Below are 15,373 nucleotides of genomic sequence, written 5' to 3'. Positions count from 1 at the left end.
TGATTGGTTGGTAGCAGAACGTGAATTAATTCGATTCGTCAGTTACTAGCAGCATCGTTTATAAATAGAATCGTCCGACTGTGTGGGATCATAGCCCCATCACTGCGTCTGATGGGGAAGGTCTCCTAGCGGCTTCGGCTGCAGGGAGACAGGGTAGTACACGTCAAGGATTCGTCACTTGACACTCAGCCCAACAGGTGAGGGGCCGGGAACCGGACCAGAACCTGTTGGACTGAGGTACGCCGCCTGGGTAATACCCAGGAGGTCAACCCTCCCAGGCCTTGCCACCGGGCTTTCCGGTGGGGCAAGTTTATTGCTTGCTGCCTGAGGCGCTCCGACCGGGGAATGCCGGCAGTGTTACTCAGGTAATTTTTTAAATTTCAGGATTGCCCCTTCTTTAGGGGAGCCTGCGGGGTTCCCACTTTCCGGCCTTGTGCCACATAATGCTGATGTGGGCAGCATTTAAATATATACCCCCTTCACAAGTCCATGGTGAATGGATGTGTCTCCTAGCGGCTTCGGCTGCATCGTGACAGAGTAAATCAAGTCAAGGATTTGTCACTTGACACTCAGCCCAACAGGTGAGGGGCCGGGAACCGGCCCAGCACCTTTTGGACTGAGGTACGCCGCCTGGGTAATACCCAGGAGGTCCACCCTCCCAGGCCTTGCCACCGGGCTTTCCGGTGGGGCAAGTTTATTGCTTGCTGCCTGAGGTGCCCCGACCGGGGAATTCCGACGGGTTTACTCAGGCAATTTTTAAAATTACAGGAGTGCCCCTTCTTTAGGGGAGCCTGCGGGGTTCCCACTTTCCGGCCTTGTGTCACATAATACTGATGTGGGCAGCATTTAAATATATACCCCATTACAAGTCTGCCTCTTTACTCTGCGTATTACTGTTATTGTTACGCTAGTTGTTACTGACTTGTTAGATTTGTTTTTGCTATTCTGTTATTTATTTATTTATTTATTTATTTTTTATTGATTTTTCTCCTCCTGCGTTATTTGTTATTGGAGTTGTGTTTTTCTTTACTTTCTGCCTCAACCGGCGATGGCATTAGCCACCTGGACGCCGATGGAACAAACTGTAACGACTAAGCCCGTTGAAAATACGGAAAATCAAGGATGGGCAAAACCACCAGTCATCAAGATTGATGTACAACAGTTTATTGAAAAAGCGAAACAACGTGTGGAGTTTATCACCGACAAAGGGGTTAAACTAGCCTCCCAAGATTGGAAGAAATTACCAAAAAATCCATTCTATTATTTGTGGTCGACAGGAAGACCCGTAAACTGATCAGGTCTACAAAAGAACAAGTCGCGAAACTAACTGCAACAACCGCGATGAGACCGGGAAGGATAACAAAATGCAAAGGGTATAATACCTGGAATGCGTTATTTAAGTAAGAAGAAGACTGCGTCAGTATGACCAAAAAAAGAAGTAATAACGAAAGACCACATTCCGAGGATGGAGTATATGGGAAGGAGGATAACGACGGTTTCTGTGTTCGAAGTTCCAGCAACGGTACCTGGAGAATATTTATGCGCCTTTCTTATGCAATTCGGAGATATTACGGGAGTAAGTCTCAACGGTTTCCATGGAACACGGACTTTCGAAATTCTTCTCAACAAAGAGGTATTTGACAAAATTTCATACTACATAGAAGCAGGGGAGGAAAAACTACCATTGGTGGTAGCTGGACGTCGACCAGCTTGTTGGATATGCGGGAAGGAAGGACACCTCATTTACTTGCCTCAAAAAGAACTCCACCAGCACAGCAGGCACCAAAAACTGTAGCAATTCAAGCTCCCAAAATAGGATACAGCTTGGCAGCTAAATCACAAACTACCACTATTCCTAATTCAAGTGCTCAGGCAAGCCCAGCAAAAGAAATAACGCTTGAGCAGTTTGAAAAAATGTGCAACTCAGCGAACGAATCCTCAACTACATCTTATGAATGGACGCTAGTTAAAAACAAAAGACCAACATCGCCTAAGTCATACGCTCAAAGTTTGAGGAAACAAAAGATTGACGCTATGTGCTCGAAAGACCCAGGTGGTAACCAATTTAAACTTTTATCCAAACTAAAAGACAAACTAGACGAGGAATGTAAAGTGGAAAAAAGGAACAGTAAGCCTTTTCCGGACTCACTTTTCCCGGATTCTTCCCCTACAAAGACTCGTTTATCACCAGCGAAAACTTTACCCCTGCCAGTGACGACCGCACTCCCCAAAAGGGGGAAAATGATTCCCCTTGTATCAAAGTAACAGTCAGCGCGCAAACCCTCCCCTTTTAACACTGTCAGCAATAACCATCAAAATACCCCTCCACCCTCTCCAATGAAAACAGGTATATCTCCGCCCCCACCTCCTCCTGCAACCCCAGCGGACAAAAAAAGACCTAGGAGTCCCTAAAGAGATTCCGAACCAAAGAAAAAAACCCCATATTTTACAGGCAATAATTTATGTAAAATAACTCCTAGACAAGAGCAAAAGAGCAATTTATGAAGAATCAGAGCAAAAAAGATTACAGAACTTTATCTGCCTTTAAAATGGTGAATAAAACAGATGTTTCTAACGCAGAGAACTTTAAGTCAGCAAAAAGACTTCTTCCGGTTGTAAGAAACAGAGAAGACGCTATTGGCTTATGGTGCATGCTGGAGGAAGCAAATTCTGCTCATGACATTTTTCCTCCAGCTGCTTTTTTCAACGACAAAGACTTAATTGAAATTAAACAAACTTGTGTTGGACGGGTCCCCATAAAGGTTCATTCATCTTTATATAGGGCACTCGAACTAACATTTCCATTAGACATCGGCGGTCTGTCCCGAGACAGGTCAATCACCACTGAGATGACCACAGGATCCATGGGGACAGCTGTCGGTGTCTTGACACCGTCTATGTTTGGTCAGGATTTCCAACCCTAAGTAAGCCAAGTAGGTCTTAAGATTAGCTACATTGAATGTCTGAGGGTTGAGGGACGCCTCTCGTAAACTTCGAGTTGCACGTGACTTTCAACGTCTCGGTGTGGATATATGTTGTTTACAGGAAACTCACTTCATTCCAAGTGCCTATCAGGATGTGCTCCTTAGAGATTTTCAGCTCTACTCAGCACATTATGATACCCACGCAAGGAGGGTTACCTCGCTAGTTAAGCGCACTCTTGATGCATCGTGTGACCCTATTTATGCAGATTCAGAGGGAAGCTAGTTTCATTTTTTCGGCGAATAAACCCTTTCATGAATTCGTCTCGCCAGTTAGTTTTAGCGGGAGACTGGAACGCGGTCCTGGATCCCGAGTAAGATCGCGGGGTTAATAACACAAGGGATACTAATCAGAACCGGGATGCTAAAGCGTTTCGAGACTTTGCCGACAAGTTTGATCTTGTCGATAAATTTCGAAACGAAAAAGCCGGGGATTTAGCATGGACTTGGACAGATAGACGCGGCTCCGATTCGGTGCAACTTTCGAGTTACATCGATCGGTTCTTAGTAAGGAGAGTCAACCTAGGGCTTATAGACTGTCCAAGATTTCATAATATAGTTTATTCGGACCATAGGCTTGTCCGCGTTCGAGTAAACTTAGATAGTGTTAAACCTAGGATGGCTAGTTACTGGAAGTTCAACAGGTCGTTGTTCGATGTGAAGGACTTCCAGGAACAGCTTCTACTTACAATACAATTGACGGGGGATATCATCGGGAATAAGTGGTGGGGTAACCTTAAAAAAAGCCATTAGGTCCTTCGCTGCTGATTTTAGTCGCCGGCTCAACCGTAGTTCTAGAGCAGCGAAAGCGGCACTAAAAGATAGCTTAGAAAGGGCGGTGGAGGAGGGAGATAGTGCTAGCTATACTATAGTTAAGGCTGAACTGGACTACTTGGATAACAAGGAGGGCCAGGGATAACTAGATTAAAAAGAGCGCCAAACGAGTCAACAAATATGGCCGCGTCACTGCGTGCGGAGGAATTTCGACATTCTGCAGATCGACACATCGCCAAGGAGCCTGGCCTGACTATTGAATTTAGCCGACTTTTCTAGCCTTTATGCGACCGAAGCGGCTAGGTGGGAAGGTAGTATAAAAGAGGAAGAAGTCATTGAGGCCTTGAAACAGGTCGGGCTAGACAGAACCGCTGGAATTGATGGTCTGACCTACGAGGCGTATTTGAAGCTGTCGCCCATTTTTATCCCTTTGCTGACCGTACTTTTTAACTCCTGGTTTAGGAACGGGTGCATGTCTCAGCACTTTACCAAGGGAATCATTAAATTGTTACGCAAAGATAAAAATGGAGGGGATGGATAGGTGATTTCCGGCCCTTAACGATGTTAAACAGAGTTAAAGATTTTGGCCAAGATCTTAGCAAATCGTCTGCAGATTGTCTTACACCGTCTAGTAAGTCCCGAACAGACTTGTTCTGTTAAGGGCCGGACGATTCAAGATAATTTGCACACGCTTGATCGTAGAAAAAGTCGACACAAAAGTCGCGCTGATCAATTTAGATTAGTCCAAAGCATTCGATACAGTAGACCATCGTTACCTAGATGCTGTTCTTCGCTCGGCTGGTCCCTAGTTTCACCTTTGGATTCGCCTCTTGTATGCTAACCCCGGTGCTATCGTAGAAGTGAATGGGATGAGGTTGAAACCCTTCTTGTTAACAAGATCGATCCGTCAAGGTTGTCCGTTAACCCCAATGCTGTATGTGCTGGCGCTTGAGCCATATTTGCGCCAGCTACGGGTGAATCCGGTCCTTCGCGAGATTACTTTGCCAGGTGGCTCTACACCGGTAAAGTATACCGCCTATACTGACGACGTGACTGTGCTTGTAACAAGCAGTGCCGAGATGAGAGTCGTCGACATAGAAACAAGTCGGTATGCTAAGGTTACAGGGGCCATAATTAACTACGTTAAGTCTATTGGCTTACGTATCGGTGACTGGAAGAGTATGCCCCTTCAGGGGCCCTTTAGTTGGGCCGGTGGGACATGCAAGCTACTCGGCGTCTGGTTTGGCCCCGGTCCCCAGCTGGAAAAAAATTGCTCGGAGGTATTGGAAGCGGTCATGGTTGCATCTCATATGTGGGCCGTGAGAAACCTGTCTTTGAAGGGTCGGGCGGAGGTATGTAATTCTCATATCTACCCCCTAATCCTTTACCAACTATCAGTACTTCCACTTCCGGAGACCACTCTAGTTGATCTGGTGCCTGCTCTTTTCGCGTTCTTGTGGCGCGGAAACAAGCCATGGTTACCCGGGAGGTCTGTTACCTGCATCCGTGTGAAGGCGGTCTGGGTATGCCTAGTGTGGAAATACGTAGACATAGTCTAAGGCTTATATACCTGGTTCGAATGTGTACACCTAGTGAAGGAAACGGCGTATTCTGGATAGAATACACTTTTCAGCCTTTGGAGAGTGTACATTCGGCTGAGGAGGAAGCACACAAGTTTCACCGAAACGAGTGCCCTTTCTATCGCGAATGTCGGCAAGCCTTGATAGTTCTCCTACGCGTGAGAGAAAGCCTCTCTGACACCCAGCTGTTGTCTCGCAAGGCGCTATATCGGGCCTTAGTGGGGGGATCCGTTCGAGACGAAAAGATTGAGGAGTTCGGTTTTACGAAGGGGAGCGCTGCTTAATATGGCCTTGGGTGCCCGGGTCGAGCTGCAATAATTACGAGGCATCACTCACCTGGCTGGTAATACGAAATGCCCTCTGGGTCAGCAAAAAACTTTACGCAGCGTATTTTAAGGAGACACCTAATTGTGTCCGATGCGGAGATTGGGAGGAAGACCTTGCTCATGTTTTTTTTCCACTGCGCGATCGTTCGACCGTTGTGTGAGTTATTTGAAGGCTTCACGGTTCGGATGCTGAGCGGGCGATTTTTTGTGCTGGGTTCGGTTTCCCTGTGCTGCAACTGGACACAGACCATGAAGAAAGAAGAACGCTATGTGTGTTATGAGAGGCGTGATTTGGACGACACGACAGAAGGAGGTTTACGGAGATGAGACCTTCACTGCTCTCCAGCTTGTTCTCAATTTGAAATATCGATTGAAAATGCGAATTAAGCTGGAGAAGGTGAAACTCGCTCCGGCAAATTTCAACGACAGCTGGGTGAAAGTTTCGCGACTGTGTAGAGTGAATGGAGCTAATCTTGAGTTCCTTTTTTGAGTTTGCTTAGGTTTCAAGAATTTTGGGTGACCTGAATGAACTTAGACATGCATCGGACCACATAGAATAGGATAGTTAGGCATTTTGGTTCGTTTTTTTTTAACTTAGCTAGAGTATGCACGTTGTCATCGTCCCATCCCCCCATTTAGTTTTACCCGGTCTCATTCCCCCCCCCCGTTTTCCCCCCTCTTTTGGTTCGATAATCTCCACATCGGCCCCTTTAGGTGACGGATAGACTGTTTTGTCAGTGATGTAGGCCATTTTTGTGGTGTTTTTAATAAAGTCTGTTTTCGTGGGACCTACATCTTTTCGACTAACAAAACTTTCTATCCGCCACAATTATTAGTGAGGGGGCTCTTTTACTAACCCATTTTGCATTGTAAATTTCTCATTCATTTTTGTATATAAGATTTTTTTCCCAACCCCCCACATCATGTATTTATATTTGTAATTTTCGGGTTTTTAAGTAGGATGTCCACAGAGTGAATCTGGTATTGTGGTGAAAGAGTCTAGTCAGGTTAAATTTATGTTAGTTAGGTCAACTTTAATACCGCCCCTTTTTTCGGCCTTGTGCCACATTTTTATTTTTGTAAATATTTTTGCAAAATAAAATAAATATTTACGCCATTACAAGTTCAAAATATTGCAACAATACATAGACGTATACACTGAAACTAATCAGCTAATGTGCTTTTAATTTTTTTATTCAAGGCATGCCCAGCGGGCGAAGTATGCCCAATACCCTACACTGCGGCAATGCAGAAGGAAATAGTGGATTTTCACAATGAAGTTCGTGCCAAGGCTAAGCCGACAGCTAAAGATATGCAATACATGGTAAGTATGTAGTATTATGATTATGCGATCACGCACCAATTCTTTCATCTTTATCTTCGCTTTGGTCACGTTGAAATGCTTGCTGTGGGTAGATCGTTGAAATTAAGTAGAAGTCCATGACTATTTCATTATGTGGTCGCTGGAAAAATCGTCGGCTATTTTTACCATGCAAGAAAATACCTGACACATTATGCAATCGTCTATCTGTATGGAAAGCATATGCAACATAAGATGGACTACCACCGCCACATCTAGAAAGATGTCACTACCGGCTTTCATTTCGTGCATCCAATATGTAAAAAATCGGCTTCGTAATATAATGGAAGATTGTATAGTATCTCACTTATAACCCAGTGGTTCCCTAACAGTTTTCGTACATGACAACACATTATTGAGCACTTTAAATTTTCATGAAACACCTATCGCGATAAATTAATATATTCTGTTCAAAAAGCTTTTCATGCAATAAAATAATATAGTTTGCTTAGAGACTAGAATGATTAGTGTCTTTTCATCTAACTTTAAACCATTACTATTTTCCAGCTGCCTACAATTTGGTTGTCTTCAAGTCCAACGTAAACAAATTCTTGATGACCGTCGCATTAACTAATCCATTTTTCAAAATTTTCACTACTAACGATTATCCCATTGACTACTGTACACTCAATAATCCTTATCCTCGAGTGGCCTCCGGGCCTTGATAAGTGGTTACCATTTTGTTAAAAAATACTTCATTAGACAACGTTTGGAATAATGCACAATCGGGAAGGATTCTATATCCGATACAGTGAAATCCAAATGGCAAATAATCAACCCGTATATATTTGCTATTTGAAAAAAAATTATAGCTTTATTATTGTTATAATCACCTTCATGTTTTAGAAATCCATCTAAAATGTAGGTTGAATTGAATCGAATATTTAACAAAATAATAAATTAAAGGAGATTTTTAACATATTAATTCATGTTTTTTCTCTAATTTAAACAAACGATAACAACACCGTATAAGAGCTAACCAATGTCAACGAAGAACATTATTGATATAAACCATAAAGACCTTTACGAATGTTTTTATTTGGGGGAAATTGATAATAGTTAACAATTTAAACAAACTCTTTATATGGTATATTTTCTTATTTTATCGTTTAAGCCCCAATGCCATATAAGTTATAACGATATGAGAATATTTGTCATAATATATATATATATATATATATATATATATATATATATATATATATATATATATATATATAGCTTTCAAATAGAAACATTTTCGCTGCACACTAGTAATAATTCCACATCACGATGTTTGGGAATCACTGCTATAACCTATGTTTCACAAAAAGACAACGCTTCTAGTGTTTACCTCTCCATTTCTGTTTCCATTATCGTTGTTATTCTTTGTTTCTATTTCCCTTTCACGTAAAACCTTAACAAGGACTGTTTTTTTGCTAAAATTGAAAAACAATATAATTTCATTTTTGTACTTAAAACCTAACGGAATTTCCGTAGAGAGAGTTTTTTTTTTACCAAGAAGACATTAACGTGTACATGATATCCTTACAGCCTTAAGTATGACTTTTGGAGTTTAATGTTAAAAATATCTGGCGAACTGTCCTGAAAATAGTTTTAAACAGTAGTTAAACCATGATCAAATAGTACTTGAATCAATGTCTTATCATCCAATTGAAATTTTTATTATTACTTATCCTTAGCCGTCTTTTGGCCTTGACATTAATATATAATCTTAAAGTTCATGAAAAGCTTTCTTTCTCAATATTTAGATTGGAATTGATCCTAGATTTTTAGATCCGTCGGACAACTTTTCTCATATTGAAATTAAAATAGTAGTCTGACACATCCAAATGATAGGAATCATGAATAAAAAAACTCAGAAATATAATAAGAACTAGTGTAAGGTTTTGGTCGATATAACCTCTGATCTTCTTCGAGATTATCTAGAGCTAGTAAAACTTTTTCCCCAACTCGGAAATCTTCCGGAATTTTGCAAGGAACCCTATCTTTAATCAAAGGGTATAAATTCTCTTGTTCCGGTAGTAATTATTAGGTAGAAGTCTATAGTAATTCGCAATTTTATTTTGAGTGTCGCCCGCACTTAGTATTGAACCTCTAACCTCCACAAGCGTGTAAATTACAACTAAACTTTACCAAGTTTTTCGGCCCGTACACCATCAGTCTGCAAAATAAAAGTATGTTGTAACTTACACTCTTCTATGGTTGCATACTCAGTGCGAGTGACAGTAAGATACAATGTCTTATTACTTAGAACTTACACCTAATAATGTTTGACGAAATACTACCCCCGTTTGTGCGCAATGGCAGCGACTCATTCTAGAGAAAACGACGGCTAGCTGTTAGGTTTTGGTGTTATTTCTTAGAACATATGAAGCAGTCTATATCGGCAAAACAAGTATTGTCATAATCCTTCTAATTTATACACATCTTTTTAAATTTTATTCATTACATTTTTCATCATAAAACTGGCAATTTAAGTTCGAATTTCGAAGAATATTTTCTCGTGAGACAATTATCTATTATTTAGCATGGGTTACCCACAATTATTCGAAGCAAAAGTGTGACATATGTATTTTTAATCTTCTATTTCTTGTCGTTTTATATATGTAGCAAGACATACATTACATACACACATATATACGAAAAACGCCCATAAGCAAACATACATATACACAAACATAGATAGACACAAATACCTGTTCTGTATCTTATTGATGTTCTTATTGATGTTTCTTAATTTTTTCATTTTTTATTCAAGTATTGGGATGACAAGTTGGCTGAAATGGCTTTAGAATATTCTACAAAATGCATCTTCGCGCATAACAATGCAAGTGAAAGAGCATTCAGTGGTATGTAATCTTAGTGCATATATATTTTTTCATTGCTTCTTAATTTTTGTCAAATAATTTGGATTGTTTTAAACAAAATGTTCACCATAAAATAATCGGTATTGTTTTATTCCTTGGACTACTGTTCTAATCTAGTTTAACAACGTTGTAGGTGGATTTTGTCGAACACAAAAATCTGTCGAACAAACTTGGGAATCAACAAAGAATTTCGAACAGATTTTTAAAAATTTAATTTAACAAAGGTAGCATGATTTCGTTCCGTCAACCATAACGGGGTAAATTTTCTAAGCAATTCGGAATTGGATTCGTCCATATCGCTCGCAAGATGGATTGAATCTTGAACATTTAATATGATTTACAACCGAATTTAACCAAGTAATTTATCCACCACTGAACGAATTCTCATATATGTCTGGGTTCTACATAATGTACTTAAAAAATATCGAAAGTTTAAAGCGCCGGAAACGTGATACAAATAGTATGCAGGATGAGACTAGTAGTCCGAAAATCTAAATAATACTGATAATCAATCATTAAAGATTGATTGATTTTCAGTATTATTTGGATTATTCGGACTACTAGTCTCATCTAAAACAAATAAAAATAGGTCGTTTTGAACAACTTCCAAATGATTTGAAATATCAATAATATCATTTTAATCTTGACACAAAACTTTTATTTATTGAGAATAATATGTTCGTAGATGTTCACAAAATGAATAGTTGTCCTTTAATCATCTGTTAGGTTTACCAAATGATTCGGGGGGAAATCTAGTTAATTGTTTTATAAAAGAACAATTGCAAATAAAAAATACTGTAAATATAAATCCACTTTAAAAACAACGATGCAATCTAAGTAAAAACGAACGTAAATAAACAAAAGAAAAATCTAAGTACAAAGTAAGTAAAAACCAAAATTAACAAAAATAAATGTAATAAAAAGTGTGTAAAAAGGGCAAAGAAAAAACGAACAAATAAAATAACCTCGTTAAATCAAATCCTCATCTAACTTATAATGTTCTTTTTGCTTTAAGTCCATAGATGATTTAAAAATAAAATAAAAATAATTATATGCTCTGTTGCCAAAAGAAAATTTTATTATAACATATTGTTTTCAAATATATATTTTAAATTATATACATATTATAATAAATCTTCATATACGTAATGACACTAATATACATTAGAAATCCTTTTTTTACTCGAATTATTTCCAAATAAGGCATTTTGCTCTTTAGGTGTAATGGAACTAGGAATAGAAAAGGATGTTATAAAGGGAATAGAGGAACACATGACCTATTAAACCAAGACCAACATATCTTAGAGGAACTTAAAAGTAGAAGAGAAATCATACTCATGCCATGGATCTACTACAAGCAAGTGTTCGACAGGATTCTTCAATGCCTGAGAATGCACAAATTACTAAGCAAGATAATCAATTTGATTGCAAATGCAATGAGAACATAGAGACTTGAAATGACAGCTGGTGGACAAGACAAAAAAGTACCGTATAAAGAGTTATCTTCCAAGGTCATTCCCGATCACCACTTCTAATCGCCATACTCATGATGCCCTTTAATAATATACTGAGAAAGCGCCAAGCTAGATAAAAATTAACTAATGCAGATGACAGAAGGAACCACCTAATGTATATGGGTGCGGCGAAGCTCTTTGCGAAAAACAAGAATGGGGCAGAGACACTAATAAACACAACCAGGACTTTTATCCAGAATATCCCAATAGAATTTGGCATGGAAAAGTGTATCACTAGTAAAATAATCTGGATCGTTTATAGAAAAATTGAAACAACCTAACCAGAGTACCAAAAAACTTATGTCAATGCACAATGCACTACAGCTAAATGATGACATTGCAGAATCTATGCCAAAAATTAGGGAAAGAGAGTTGGGACCGGTTTGTATAAAAGATTGTAAATGACAAGAAAAAAGAAATAGATAAATATATGATGCTAAAGATCAAAAAGATAAATTATCGCAGTAAATAAACAAAACAAATTAGAGGGACAATGGATAAGAGAAAAAAGAAAATGGGGAAGAGAACATCCATAAGGTTAACAAAAATGAAACAAACAAAAATACCTGGACATGACTACGAAAAGGATACATTTAAAAATTGAATCCTTAATAACAGCGGAAAAGTAAACATTGTGAGAACAAACTATATCAAAGTGAGAAAAGACAAAACAAAATGAAAACGTAGCCAAAGAAACAAAATAACAGATCACATAATACACCGATATTAAAGCAAAAATAATATAAGAATGGCACGATCATGTTGGGAAGACAGTCCACTGGAAATTATGCAAACACCACCATCTTTGACTCATTGACAAATGGAATAAACACAAACTAACAGAAGTATATGAAAACGAAGGTTACAAAATACTATAAGTCATCGATATACAAACACATAAACCCATCCAAGCAATAAGACCGGATGTCATAATAGTTTAAAAGAAGGAATAGTCCTGCTGGTCTCAGCAGACAACAGTGGGGATATTAAGGAGACAGAGAAGCGGAGCAAATACGCGGAATTGTCTAGAGAGCTTAAAGGGATATAGAAGATGAGGAAAATCAATATAACATCATTAATAGTAGGAGCGCTACGATCAGTCACGAAAAACTTTAAAAAAAAAGGAATGAGAGAGATTGCCATCAGAGAGATGACTGACAAGATACAACGAATAACAATAATGAAAACGACTGAATTATTAAGGAAAATATTAAATGTAGATACTTATACACGTGAACAGGACATACAGAAACGGATATAGATGTAAAAGTCACAAAAAAACACCACAGAGAATTATAAAAACTGAAACTATATAATTGTAAATTACACCTCCATTCCCCAAAATTGTAGTGTCGACACAAACTAGCGCCACGCACAATAATCGAGAGGATCAAGGAGGATGGAAAGACTGAAAAAAAGAAAACCTTAACGAGACCTCTACTGGATCAGTGCAAAGAGGACTGGTCCATGGGGAGGTTTCTTACCAACAAATTACACAAAAGGGTAACTGTCGCTATCAAGGAAAAAATCAATAATAAGCGTCTATTGTGATAACGCAAGCTAAATTGCAAAGATTTCCAAATGACGTGGTAAGTACGTAAAATCTTGAGAAACGTGTTGTCACTCAGACCCTTATGAAATCCAAGGGTTGTTCTAAAAGAGAATTATTTGATGATTGACCGTATTATAACTCCAAGTGAACAATGATAATCAAGCTAGCTGTTAGGTTTTTGTTCGTAGTTCGTGGAGGTTACGAAGCAGTATATCGGTAAAGAAAGTATTGCCATAATCCTTCTAATTGATGCACACATTAAAAAAAATACTCATTATTTTTATTGACATCATTAAACTAGTGCCCCTGATAATATTGTGTCCGAGATGGATATATTTACTAATTATACAACGCCCTATAACATGCATGGAGAAGGAGGGATCTAAATCTAAGACAATGGCACGAGGGAAGGAGGGATCTAAATCTAAGACAACAGCAGAATCTTTAGAAAATGACCCCCCAGACCGTAATGGAGTGGGGCCGCAAATGGATGTTAACATTAAAATGTCAATAAGACTAATCTGGTCTTCTTTAACAATTACACCTCTCCAATCACCAATATCTATGACAAATAATATCCTACTGTAGAATTCTTCCAGCAAACTCCTCGGTCTTACATTCACGGGTAATATGACGTGGAACGAATACACCGAGGACATTGCGAAGGTTGCTGTAAAAATAGTGCGCTCTCCGTATTGAGCTAGAAAACTACTTAAACCTAAGAGTATCTTATACCGTCACAAGACCACTATTCACCCATGTATGGAGTATTATAGCCACATATGGGCTGGTGCATCTACCATTTGGTCCCACCTCTTGGATAGTATTAAAAAGAGTTTCCAATCAAATAGGTTCCACTTAGTCATCTAAGCTGCTACTCCTGTCCCATCACCGCAATGTTGCATCACTGTGGCTGTTTTACAAATATTTTAATAAAAGGTGCTTTAATGAATTCTTTGCAGATGTGCCCCCCTCGACATACATAATCGCTACAACTCCGCTTAGCAACAAAATTTCACCTCTTCACTGTTGAAATCCTTAAATGCCAGAAAACTTTATACTCTAATAGTTTTTTTTTCTTTCGAACTTTGAAATTCCCTTCGTTCTACCTGCTTCCCTGACTGTACCCTTATGCGGAAGTTTAAATGTAACGCAACCAATATTTTGTTAACTTTTCCTAGGAATGGCCCGAAATAGTAGCCCTTTCCGCCCAAGTCGCGATATGCCTTGTTAGGAATGAACGTAAACGGGGAAAGAATATGTTATATATATATATTTATAACAACCATATTATCTATTATTTTTGCTTTGATGTAAAATTAAAATATATTCGATGCAATTACAGTAAGCAATCATTTAAATTCAAGACGATACTTAAAACTATGAAGGCAATGCAGTATTTATTACGTACCTACGATTTTGCATCAGGAAACTTGTTATACGTTTTCATATTTCTCTTAACAACGTGATGTTTATGTTATTCTTTCGTTTAGGATACACCAACGTCGGACAAAACATATTCGGAAGTAGTGCCAAACCTCAGAGCTTCGCCGACCCCGCAAGGTCTTGGTATAATGAAGTGAGACACTTCACGTATGGTAAAAATTCAAAGAAAGTTGTTGGTCATTACACTCAGGTATTTATTTATATATGTATATATATATATATATATATATATATATATATTAATTGTTTATTTATTTATCAATCTACCAACCAATCTACCTAACTATTTTCATTTTCTTCCCTTCTCCTTTTCTCTATATATACATGCTACTGTGTTTGGGTATATTATACTATAACTGACAAAACGCGACTTTATTGCGAAACAATTGTTAACTGTTTTTTAACTGCGCTGTGACTAAATAAATATCATCGAAACTATGATATCTATTATTTCAAATTTTACACCACTCACGTACATTATTTAGAGGCACATGGATTCTGATATGCTTTCTAAATAATTCATTTTACGTTCACCACGCTAATTAAAAACAATAAAAATAACGTATTACGTTATAAAAAGTTTAATCGGAATCTTTTAATAAATTAGGCATTCAATTCATTGCACCGAAGTCTATTTGTATGTATTATTTTTAATACATGTACATTTTTGATATGTGTATGTAAACATTTATACATTTGAAATATATAAATATGGAAAAATATATAAAGTAAAATACATATTAGATATGTTTGAAGCCAAAACAACGCATTATTACAAAATAAACAGATATTTATTTTGTTTGAATTTTACATTTTTTTCGTAAATAGAACTTTATTCAATATAAATTTCAAACAAAATAAATATCTGTTTATTTTTTAATAATTCGTTGTTTTAGCTTCAAACATATCTATTAGGTATTTTACTTTATTCAAACTTAGCAACGCTTCCATCAAGGATCACAAACCCTAA

General features: G+C 38.0%; 1 protein-coding gene across 1 annotated transcript in view; it reads left to right on the top strand.

Moving 5' to 3' along the window:
• Positions 1 to 15,373, top strand: part of LOC145294171 (allurin-like) — a 65,170-nt gene that overhangs the window by 17,640 nt on the left and 32,157 nt on the right. Inside the window, exons 2-4 of the mRNA XM_080141296.1 lie at positions 6,863 to 6,985; positions 9,783 to 9,873; positions 14,451 to 14,593. Coding sequence (XP_079997422.1) covers positions 6,863 to 6,985; positions 9,783 to 9,873; positions 14,451 to 14,593 — 357 coding nt within the window. The remainder of the gene's footprint in view (positions 1 to 6,862; positions 6,986 to 9,782; positions 9,874 to 14,450; positions 14,594 to 15,373) is intronic.

This window comes from Euprymna scolopes, chromosome 1 (assembly GCF_053919585.1).
Source record: "Euprymna scolopes isolate OS-2025 chromosome 1, ASM5391958v1, whole genome shotgun sequence".
Lineage (NCBI taxonomy): Eukaryota > Metazoa > Mollusca > Cephalopoda > Sepiida > Sepiolidae > Euprymna > Euprymna scolopes.
This window is presented reverse-complemented; position numbering and strand designations above follow the sequence as displayed.